The sequence below is a fragment of the Canis lupus genome, chromosome 19, assembly GCF_048164855.1.
Source record: "Canis lupus baileyi chromosome 19, mCanLup2.hap1, whole genome shotgun sequence".
Taxonomy (NCBI): domain Eukaryota; kingdom Metazoa; phylum Chordata; class Mammalia; order Carnivora; family Canidae; genus Canis; species Canis lupus.
This window is the reverse complement of record NC_132856.1, coordinates 44,569,611-44,581,742: the sequence shown is the minus strand read 5'-3', so window position 1 is coordinate 44,581,742 and position 12,132 is coordinate 44,569,611. Positions and strand designations below refer to the sequence as shown.

General features: G+C 46.7%; 1 protein-coding gene across 10 annotated transcripts in view; it reads left to right on the top strand.

The window, feature by feature from the left end:
• LARS2 (leucyl-tRNA synthetase 2, mitochondrial) overlaps positions 1-12,132 on the top strand; it is a 189,076-nt gene that overhangs the window by 134,280 nt on the left and 42,664 nt on the right. For all 10 annotated transcript variants that reach the window (XM_072786527.1, XM_072786529.1, XM_072786528.1 and 7 more), the window contains 4 exons: positions 954-1,069; positions 4,360-4,643; positions 8,564-8,662; positions 11,716-11,853. In XM_072786527.1, the coding sequence (XP_072642628.1) occupies positions 954-1,069; positions 4,360-4,643; positions 8,564-8,662; positions 11,716-11,853 (637 nt within the window). The remainder of the gene's footprint in view (positions 1-953; positions 1,070-4,359; positions 4,644-8,563; positions 8,663-11,715; positions 11,854-12,132) is intronic.

Genomic DNA, 12,132 nt, shown 5'->3' with positions numbered 1-12,132 from the left:
GCCCTTTACGGAAATCTGATTCAAGCACTTTGTGGGTTGTCCTTAGTTTTCCCTCTTGGTGGCCACATGACGTGTTGTGTCTGCAAGGACATCAACAGTTTTGACAGCTGACTCTACAGCAGGAGTCCTCCACCTGGGGCGATTTTTGCCACCAGGGGACGTTTCACAATTCTACAGTCATTTTTCTATCACACTCAGGGGAGTGCTACTGGCAGAGACCAGGGGCTGCCCAACATCCTACGATGCTTAGCATAGCCTCACAAATCCAGGATACCAGGAGTGCCAAGATTGAGAAGGTCTGCCCTGCAGAGCCAACCACCAACAAGCTTGTTTTGACAAATAGCTGAAGCCAACAGAGTAGGCCTTGGCCCTCTGGATGAGCGATTTACTTATGCTCAGCTCCATCTCAAGGGCGTGTGTGGGTTGAACAATAAATTTCTATTCAGAATGAATGTACCATTGCCTTTGGGAACAAAACACAGCGTGCAGAAACACAGTGGCCAGCTTTCCACTTCCAGAGTGTGTGGATTTTTCTAAGGTGCCAGGAAATGCTAAAGGAGTCAGCCCTGCTTCTCGAGAGAATGCCTCTGTCCTTAGTCACTAAGGAAATTCAGATAAGAGGCTTTTCCAGATGCTCAGCAATTCATGATTTCAGTGACCAAAGGCATCTCAAATCATATATTTTAGAATTACAGCTATTTTTTTTTTAAAGACATGAAGCACAGCATAAAGAAAGGAAATCATGCTAGCGTGGTAAACTGGTTGTATTAGAGTGGTGGGTTTCTCCAAGACTGTCCTCCATTTTCCCAAGGAATGTGCTGCATTTTTAGAACTTCCATAGCTAAAAGAGAGTCTCCCTTAGGAATCGAAAGCTGAGTGTCAATGCTGTCAGTTATTTTGTGACTTGGGTATTTGCAAAGAAGGCGTTCTGTGTTTTTTTCCCCTCTGAATAGGAATTCCCAGCACCAGCCCAGAAGACACCACCTTAGCCCAGACTCTGGGCCTACCCTACTCTGAAGTTATAGAAACTCTGCCAGACGGCACGGAGAGAATGAGCAGCTCTGCTGAGGTTGGTTCCCTGTGGCACGGGCCTGACAGCTTCTCAAATCCTGACCTTGAGGATCCAAACAGGAGTTTGATGAGACATTTTCTTTCAGGTGCACATCACAGCCTACCATTTCACTCATGGTCTTGCAGCCTCATTTCATAATCTATGAAAACAAAACCATATTTTTCTTCAAGATCTAGAAATTTATCAACTCTACATCAAGCCTAATCCTAGAATAGTATGGTTTTCATAGTCACTATATTTGGGGAATCTTCTCCTTGGAGGGGAAAAAAAAATCCCCTCTTCCAAGGATACGGATTCCTTGGGAGGGTGGCTGAAATTGGCTGTTCTTCCTGGAGGTCTCTATTCTCCCCATATGACTGACTTGTTTTTGCCTAAAGTTAAGCTTATGTATAGAAGTGAACACTGAAGTTGAATCACGTTTATTTACTTGGGTCAGGTTCTCTCTTGCCAGGTGGTAGGTCTGGCAGGATTTGACCTTAGCCTTGCCATTGACCTAGGCCAGGAAGTGTGATGATAGGGGTAGAGTGAGGGGTGAGTGGGAGACAGCAGAGATGGTGTTTCTCAAACCTAAGAGTAACCCCAGAATCGACTGGGGCCTTGTTCACATACACAGTGCCTTCCCCAACCTGGAGATTCTCATTCAGCAGTCCTGGGTAGAATCTATGAATTTGCATTTCCAACAAATTTACAGGTGCTGCTGCTGCTGCTGATGATGATGATGATCCAGGATCCACACTTTGAGAATCACTGGCCCAGAACTTTGCTACTCAAAGTCTGGTCCCGGGACCAGGAGTGCAGGCATCACTTATTAGAAGTGGAGACTCCCAGACCTTGCCCGAGTCTAATAAGATCCCCATGCAATTTGTGTACTTATAAAGGTTGACCGTTCTGATTTAGAGTACTCTCTCTTAAATGTGGCCGCCTTTTGGAAATACCTGGAAAGTTTCTAAACGACTGATACTTGAGTCCCACCCCAGAAATTCTGATGTAAAGATTATGGGGTGGGAGACACGGATTGATCATCAAGTGTGTTCAGAACTCCCCTGCTGTGATTTTATTTTATTTTATTATTTTTTTTTTTATTTATTTATGATAGTTACAGAGAGAAAGAGAGGCAGAGACACAGGCAGAGGGAGAAGCAGGCTCCATGCACCGGGAGCCCGATGTGGGATTCGATCCTGGGTCTCCAGGATCGCGCCCTGGGCCAAAGGCAGGCACCAAACCGCTGCGCCACCCAGGGATCCCCCCTGCTGTGATTTTAATGTGCCACTGAGTCTGGGGACTACTGGTTTCACGTGCCATGTACCTGCCCATGTCTCTGAATCACCCGGGAGATGCTTATGGGTCCCAGCCTGTGTGATACTGATTCAATTAGATCTGAAGATCCAGGATTTTCAGGTTTGGGATTACCTGGCTAGAGGATATTTTATATATATGCATATAGATAAATATAGATGTTTAAAAATAAGAGTAAATGACAACATTTTCTGGCCTCATGTTTGTGCCTTCACTGCATAAATGGTATCCCCAGACATGAGTCATGCTCTAAGATGTTGAACCTTAAACCTTCTTTTAGACTGTGTTGGAGCAGGTTCCCTGGAGGTGGGGCAGAGCCAAACCAAGGTGCCTCTAAGGGAGCCCTGGATATCTCTCTGCAGGGCAAGAAAGGGGACACTCGTGGCTGAAATTAGGCATCTGAAGTGCCCAGAGAGCTGCGCACTCCTTGGTATAGGACTGATGTTAATTATGCTCCCGGGCTTCTCCAGATAGTTTTGGTAGTCTGTTGAATCCTCTCCTGGCTCTTGACTGAATATATAGGATAATAACGAATTCTTTCAGTGAGTGGAAGGAGAACAGGTGGTAAAAGGCTCCTATCATCTGTGAGTTTCTGGAATGTAAAGACAGTGATACATGGAGAAGGTGGCCTTTCAAGAGAGCTTGAAGTCATTTGTCCTGTGATTATATGATGGTGGGAGCGCAAAACAAAGAAGATGCCTCCCAGAGTATGAGTGCTTCCTTGGTAGCAAGCTCTCTGTGTGCCTCCAAAGACACTGCAGACCCCCCTTTTTGATAAAAGTCACTATACTTCTCTCTTTATGCCTCATCATCATAAGCTCGTTGCAGGCAGGGGACAGAATGCCTAGCAGAAGCCTGGCACATAGTAGGTATGCAGTCCATCTTCGGTGAACCAATTCCAGGATACCCACGATCCCCCCGTTGGCATTCCACGCTGACTTGATGCTCATTAGCTTGGTTCTGTGAAAAAGCATCAGGTGAAGAGAGAATTTCTCTTCTACTTTTAGTGTTTTGCTCTGCTCTCTGTGAAATGGGAGCAATTTAAATATAAAAGGAATGGTTCAAGTTCTTGCAGCTGTGGCTCTATGTTCCCCTGCTTTCCTGAAATACTTCTGCTTTAGGATATTGAATTTTCTTTTCTGGATTATTTTTCTCCCAACAGGGTACTAGTCATTAGAAATACATATCATGCAGTTCTTTGCTGGCAGCTCAATGCTGACATTTGATGATCTCTGTACTATCCCAGGGCTCAGGTGATAAGGAGAACCGCAGAACCAGGGCCAGTTTGTCCATGAGACACGGGGGACACAGTACCTAGGGCTTTTATGGTACTTTTAGGGGACCCCAAAAAGATGTCTTTTTTTTTTAGGTTTTATTTATTTATTCATGAGAGACACAGAGAGAGAAGCACAGACATAGGCAGAAGGAGAAGCAGGTTCCCCACAGGGAGCCCGATGCAGGACTCAGTCCCAGGTTCCCAGGATCATGACCTGAGACAAAGTCAGACACACAGGCAGCCCCAGTGGCGCGGTGGTTTGGCGTCGCCTGCAGCCTGGGTGTGATCCTGGAGACCCGGGATCGAGTCCCACATCGGGCTCCCTGCATGGAGCCTGCTTCTCCCTCTTCCTCTCCCTCTGCCTGTGTCTCTGCCTCTCTCTCTGTGTCTATGAATAAATAAATAAAATCTTTAAAAAAAAAAATAGACGCTCAGCCACTGAGCCACCCAGGTGCCCTGCTGATTTCTTTTAAAATCAGAGGGGAAAAAGTGAACTTTTAGGGTCAAAATAATGTTCATCCTCGACACAGTCATAAGACATAATTTTTAATACTATCCTAAGGAGGAAAGGGGCCACAGAGGCAAAGGCACCTAAGGGCTTATGAAGTCACAACACTGCCCAGCACAGACTATAGCAGTATGGGGGGGGTAGGGGGGTGGGGGACAGCTTGTCCTTGTGGAGGGAAGAATAGGCTCTCTGTCCTTTCCCTCACAGTTCACAGGCATGAACCGGCAGGATGCGTTTCTAGCCTTGACGCAGAAAGCCCGGAAGAAGAGAGTAGGTGGAGACGTGACAAGTAACAAACTGAAGGACTGGCTGATCTCACGACAGCGGTACTGGGGCACGCCCATCCCCATGGTGCACTGCCCGGCCTGTGGCCCAGTACCCGTGCCTCTGCAGGATTTGCCCGTCACCTTGCCCCACATCACGTCTTTCACCGGCAAGGGAGGCTCCCCACTGGCCGCGGCTTCAGAGTGGGTGAACTGCTCCTGCCCTAGGTAAGGAACCGCGCCCCCAGCCATGGCCTTGGCTGTGGCCCCCAGCAGCCTGCTGGAGTTTCAGGCTCTCAGTTCCCTTTCTGGCACTTCCGCCAGACTGGAAAGAATACCCTAGGTCTTTCTAGACCTTCGAGAGAAGGGACTGGAATCTGAGGCCTGGCCCCCAGCATGAGCTCCCTCTCCTCTGTTCTGTGCTGGCAAAAGCAACAGCGTCCATTCACACCTTTACCAGAAATACCTGCCAACCGATGGAAAGCTACACGTTTTCATCCTGGCTTTCTAAAAGACCACTGTCTTCCCTTTCATATTCCAGAGAGCTCCTTGGAGCTGATAGAAAATGTTTTCTCCTCTCTGCCTTAGTTTTCCCACCTAGTAGCTGATGATAGGGGAGGTTTTTTCACAAGTAGCAGAGTGGTAGCTCCAAGGGTGAGTATGCACAGGGGTTTCATTCTGTAAGACACTGAAACATCTTCTCACTTTGGAAGTAGGATTGTATTTTATGGTTAGTTCACTGGTAAATAGGGTGTTTGTGACACCATACCAGCTGATTAGACAAATAAGTAACCAATCCCAGCTCCAGAATCTTTCTCCTTCCTTCTCTGCCTTACAGATCTTGATGAGGATGTTAAACTAATTTGGTCCTCTGCCAGTACAGAGCTGGGTTACGTGGTTGGCAATCAGGTAACAATCTCACAGTTGCAAGGCCCAAGCTGGGGAGTCAGACAGTAATGGATTCAAGCCCTGGCCCTGCCTCTTAACTAGCTATGTGATCTTGGTAGAGTCACATAACTTCTCTGAGTTTCGATTTTCTTATCAGAAACTAATATAACCCCTTCAAAGGGCTACTCAAAAGTACAGAATTAACACCTGTAATCCTCCACAGTGACACCTAACAAATATCTAGTAAATGGAAGTGTTACCACCATCCTTTTAGGTCCTCATCCCTAGGTGGTTTTAAGATCTAAGATGGGACTTGTGGGCAGGAACATAGGGAGCTCTGAGCCTTTTCAGGGTAGAATTGTGGGCTCCAGGAGAAAATAGCACACCCTCTTTATTGATAAGCAGTGACAAAGGGCTTCCCTGCTAGAGACACTGGCCTTCAGCACACCAGCTACAGCAGCCCAGGACCCGTCTGGTGGGGATAAGGCTTCCAACCCTGGCTGCAGATTCCTGGAGGGTGGAGCCCAGACTGTGGTGTTGATGAAGGCCCCCTGGATGATTCTAATGAGCATGCAGGACCATTAGTCATGGAACAGCATGGCCAAGCAGGGCAGTAGAGTTCAACAGATGTGGATTCCTTACTCTTGTGCTCCAAGACCTTGGGTAGATTTCTTAACCTCTCTGAATTTTAGTTACTCATCTGCAAAACGGGGACATGAGTAGTATCTACTTCGTAATCTCCAGGGTTCCTAAGGATTAAGTGAGAGAATGCCCGGGAAGCATTTGGCTCAGCGCCTGCACCCACTTTCACTGTTAGTACCATTGGAGCTAATGATGATCATACTGCTGTCACTGTCACCATCACCCATCTGCCCCACTTACCAAGTAGCCTGTGCCACACTAGCTCTTAGTGTCAGGAATAAAACGTGTTGGTTGTCCTCAAGTCCCACGTGACTGTTACAGAGAAAATCATCATGGCAAGCTGTAGCCAGACGTTACTCCTTTGATCAGTTGAGCCCTGCATTTTCTTCCTTTTTTTTTTTTTTTTAATTTCTATTTATTTATGATAGTCACACAGAGAGAGAGAGGCAGAGACATAGGCAGAGGGAGAAGCAGGCTCCATGCACCTGGAACCCGATGTGGGATTCGATCCCGGGTCTCCAGGATCGCGCCCTGGGCCAAAGGCAGGTGCTAAACCGCTGCGCCACCCAGGGATCCCTGCATTTTCTTCCTGACTTGGACACCTGCATTGATGGTGAAGGAGAAGAAGTAACCTTTATCTTGTCATTATTTCCCCAAATAGTGTCTGAGTTCTGGTTGATTGCTCTCCACATAAAGAGATGTGGCTTTAATTTAGAGATGCACTGAGATCAGTGTCTTCTAGTAGCTCTGGGTGGTAGGAAACAGGACTCCCTCCCATAAACATCTGCCCCTAGGGACCACCACTGTTCCCGGAGGGAGGCCCCGGTGAGTCCCAGAGCCCCCTCATATCTGGGGTTCCTTTGTCTCTGCTCAGCCACTTCTACTTAATAAGCAGGAGTTTGGGGGGTGGCTGTTCCCTTCGGTACGATTTATAAAGCCAGTATGAACTGCTTCACAGATGCAGGATATAACTGCAGGCCTTCTTTTACTTTTAAATTAAAAGCAAACTCATACTCTTGCACACAAAGTTAGCAGACAATTCATCCGTTCCTCTCGAGGCTTCTCAGAATCTCCAAGAACCCCCAAGGATTCAGACTGCCAAAAGGGCAGCATTTAGAGGGGTGGTTGGTCCCGCTTCTACACCTCAGAAGGAAGAACCTGGAATGAGAACTGTTCTCCTACTGTGCTTCTCATTGCCACAAAGGGCCCCCGTTAGTAGCTGATGGTTGCTGACTCGTTGCATCCACTGCTGATCCAGGCCTTGAGGAGTCTTTAGTGGCGCTGGGCCCCTCCTACGCTAGGCTTGGCTAAGGGCATCCTCTCATGGGTTCCTAGAAGTGGGTTTTTTTGCATCCGGTTTGTGCAGTCCCACAGGCCCATCACACTGGGCACATGCTTCAGAACCAGTTCAACAGTTGGGCCCTTGAGGAACCTTACTCCTCCCCAGACATCCCCATCCCTAGGATGAGGATCACTTGTTCTTTTCAGCCCCTCACACACCAGCGATCTCTCTTCATTCTGGAACAGTGGTGCTATCTTCACCCTTCTGTGTCCTGCCCTTCAGTGATGGGAGCTTCTGATTTGTGGTGTTTGCCAATTTCTATAGTATTGATACTTCCACCAAGGGCTAGTTTCGGCTACAAACTTGACATCACTTGTCACCGAGCTGAGAAGAGGTGCGAACACTTGATTTTCACAAGCTGGTATGAATTGGCTCCAGCACACCACTGCCATTGGGCCTCCAAGGTGACCTCCCTTCCAAGGTCATCCTGTTGGGTTTCAATTTCTGCACTACCCCCAGTCCTCACAGAGATAGAGAAAACCCAAGTTCATTCCTCAGCACAACATCTATGTTTGGTTTTCAGCTTCTCTTTGCAAATTGATTGGTTTCGCAAGTATCATGAAGTAGGCCTTGGCTGAAGGCAGTCTTGACATGCCTAAAATAAAAGTTAACGTGCAAAACAGACACTCCTGGTGATTAGATTTTCAACCAGGTAGAATTGAGACAAGTGGAGAATAATGCCTTTACTTGTTGAAGATTTAAATTTCTATTTATAAATTTCTTTATTTTTTTTTTAAGATTTTTAAAATCTATTTATTGAGAGAGACAGGCAGAGATACAGGCAGAGGGAGAAGCAGACTCCATGCAGGGAGCCAGACGTGGGACTCGATCCCAGGACTCCAGGATCACACCTTGGGCCTAAGGCGGTGCTAAACTGCTGAGCCACCCGGGCTGCCCTATAAATTTCTTTAAAACTGTACTCAACCGTACAAGGGGAGAGCATCTTCTGAATCACCAGTTCATGATAAGGCATTGTTCTTAAGACCTTCTAAATTGATACTAACCTGTCATAGCTGTCTCAAAAGCTGGTGGAACACCACATTAAGATTTATAAACGAACGGGATCCCTGGGTGGCGCAGCGGTTTGGCGCCTGCCTTTGGCCCAGGGCGCGATCCTGGAGACCCGGGATCGAATCCCACGTCGGGCTCCCGGTGCATGGAGCCTGCTTCTCCCTCTGCCTGTGTCTCTGCTTCTCTCTGTGACTATCATAAATAAATAAAAAAAAAAAAAAAGATTTATAAACGAACCAATTGATGAGTTTCCTTTATTTCTTAGGTGCAAGGGAGCTGCCAGGAGAGAGACAGACACGATGGATACCTTTGTTGATTCCGCCTGGTACTACTTCCGCTATACTGACCCGCAGAACACTCATAGGTGAAGCACTGCCGAACCCTTTGAATATGCGTCAGTCTGGGACCTCCCAAGAAGCTGATGCCAAGATGGAATTATAGATGCGAGAGATTCACTGGGGGCAGCGCCTGAGAGGATGGGGGGGAGGGAAGCAGGAGTTGGTGGGGAGAGGCCTTAGACCACCATCGTGCAAGCCCCACACCCAAAAAATAAGTAGGGACAGGAAGGAGGGATGGGTTGAAGAGCCTCAGACCACAGCACAGTTCTGAAAAAGTCTCAGCCAGGCCGATGGGAAGCCCTGAGCAACACTTGTCCAGTAGAGTCCCAAGTCCAGCAGAAATATCCCTGTGCTGGTCCCCTCCCTTTTGGGGAGCAGGAGCTGGCAGTGGTTCCGAGGCACACAGCTGGAAGCTGCTAGTCAATTGTGCCCCTTGAAACAGGCCCTCATAAGGCAGTATGTCGGATTTTTTTTTAAGATTTTTAATTTATTAAAAAAACAAAAAAAAAAACAAAAAAAAAAAAAAAAAAGATTTTTAATTTATTTGTTCATGAGAGACACAGAGAGTGAGAGAGAGAGAGAGCCAGACACACAGGCAGAGGGAGAAGCAGGCTCCATGCAGGAGCCTGACGTGGGACTCAATCCCGGATCTCCAGCATCACTTCCCGGGTGGAAGGCGGCGCTAAACCGCTGAGCCACCCGGGCTGCCCATGTGTGTTGGATTATTAAGTTCAATTCTTCACAGCCAAGCAGATCCCAAGTACAAGAAAAATGCAAAAACCAAAGAAGCAAGAAAATGCTGTTGTCCTAGCCTTCTTGGCCCTGTGGTGAACCGCACTGATGGGGCCATAAAGATGTAATGTTGTTTACTTAGCTGACAATAATGATGAGAGGGACGTAGGTAGGGAGCAGGAGGGAGCTAGGAAGCATTGTCTCTTGTCACATACACACAGTCATCTCTAAAACTGATAAATCGATTGTGAGTATAATTGCCAGAAGAGATAGCTACAAGAATTCCGAGTGGCTGAGGGCTGAGTGGGGGCAGTGTTCACAAAGGCAGGGGCTGGGGGCCAGTGTTGAAAGGACAGACCTCTCGGTATAATCTGAGTTTGCAGCCCTTTGCAGATTTCTCAAAGATAAATAGATGACCTCTGGGGATAAGAGCCATTGGGAGAGGGGATAAAGAGAATGAGCAAAAAAGAAAGCAAATGCCGAGTGCACAAAAACCACAAGCACCACACTTCCAAGACCTTGCCAGGCTGCTCTTTGTCCACAGAAGAACCATCACTTTCCTAAGTCCACGCATAAAAATGCCCCCTTTTTCTCTCCAGTGGCTGTAAAATAATACATATCCAGTGAGATGGGTGCTCCTGCCCTCCCCCTGCCAGAGTCGTGCCCTGCAGTACTGCGATTCTGTCATTCCAAGTCCAGGCCATCCGGGAAGGAGGGGACCCGAAGTAAACGGTGGCCTGCAAAGGCAGGATAATGACCGGAGGCTGCTGTGGCCCCTCCTTCTGACTCTTCCTTCTAGAAAGGGCTACTGGTGCTTTCTGTTCAGTAACAGTTGCTTAGAATGCCAGGGCAGTCAGGCCCTTCCTCTCAGAATGCTTCAAAGAAAAATCTTACAGATGATGGAGGCTCAGTGGTGGATCCTTGACCAGGAGACACTTCTGAGGCCTTCACAGACTCTGATCTGGGAATACCACTTAGCACCTCTTTGCCCTCATAAAATGCAGCTGCTAGTTTTTCAGCACCAGCTCCAGTGCTCCCTAGGCAGGTTCTGTACTAAATCATGGATCTGAGCTACTTTCAACATCTAAATGCACCCCACACTTGTTTTGGGGATGAGTACCATCACCCTTGACCTCCCTTTTTTTTTCTGTCACGTAGATTAGTAGTTGGATTTTTCTGAGGAACCATTATTCACAAAGGAAGAAAAAAAATTGTTTTAATTTTACCAGAATTCTGGCCCAGAGACCAGAGAAAACCAAGCTGCATTAAGATGCAAATATGCGGGGCTGTGGGCCAGGCCTACCTGCTGAGCTGCAGGCTCAGCCAAGTCCAAGGGGGCAATATGGCCTTTACAGTCCTTACAGCCTGAGCCAAGTCCTTGCTGGGGGGGAAAAAAGTGCCTTGAGGTGTAGAGAAGAGAAGTTACAAATATTTGAAACCATGGAGTACAGATCGTCCAAAGGCAGAGATTGACTTCATTGGATGATCTCTACGAAGCACATTATCTTGAGATTGAGAGTCTGAGCCAGCTTTGTCCCCCCTCCCCACAACACACACATGTGTGCACATGCACACACACGCACACACACACACACACACCCCTGCACACTCATAGACTCCTCTCAAGAGTTACAGCCAGAGGTTAGAGGGAAGTGGTGTTTCCTTTACTCCCCAGCATCCATTAAAACCATGGGGTATGAGGAAGCCTTTCCTGTAGACTCTTGATCACTGACAGTATCTATTAGGTGAGAGGGAGAAGTCCAGCAATCCTGTGTTAGTTACCCTAACTATGCTCCTTGCATGCAGGAGACCATATACAAAGCTCTTGCTAACTTTATTTTAAGGCTTCTTTTAAAAAGAAGACTGAATTTCTGTTTTAAAATGAACATTTAGTGGCTGCAGGTTCATCTCCTTTGTAAAGGCCATATTGCCCCCTGTTGGTAAGAACTCTCAAATCCCAATTGCCTAATCATAATAAAAATTAAGATAAAATCCAGATATTCAAGTACACACCTTACAGAAATACCTTTTTCACAGAAATACCTTTTTTTTGCTGCTGTTTTTTCCCTTTGTCCTCGTTTTATAAGAGAATCGCATTTAAGTCCGTAATGGCTTCCAAGACAGTTTTTACAAATTTCATAATTTAACACTGATCTGATTTTTTTTCTCCCTTATTGTATCAGCTTTTCTCTTATTAGATTTTAAAAAGAAAAATCACTGTTCTTCTCCAACATAATTTGACTCAGGGCATATGCAGATTACAGTAGCTCTGTCTAATTTATGTTGATTGTAGCAAAACGGGTTTTTAAAAAATGACCGTCTCTCTCTCTCTCTCTCTCTCTTCCAGCCCTTTTAACACAGCATTGGCAGATTACTGGATGCCTGTGGATTTGTACATCGGAGGGAAGGAACATGCCGTCATGCACTTGTTCTACGCAAGATTCTTTAGTCATTTTTGCCATGATCAAAAAATGGTCAGACACAGGTGAGCATTTATACCACTTTGCAAAAGAATTCAGTTCCACAAACGACAGCTTAAAGCAGGTGTCAGTTCTCCCAGAGCAAACACATGTAGCAGAAGACTTTGGTTTTTCAGATATACTTTAGCCGTCACTGTCAGCCTTAGCCATTTGAAGTACATTTCTGTTACTTCATCCTGGTTCTAGCATGTGATGTTGCAGGCTCGCACTGAGGCTTGCCTTCAGCGCTTGTCTGTTTAGCTGAGTTAAGTGATTGAGATTTTTACTTCTGAGGCAGAGAGAAG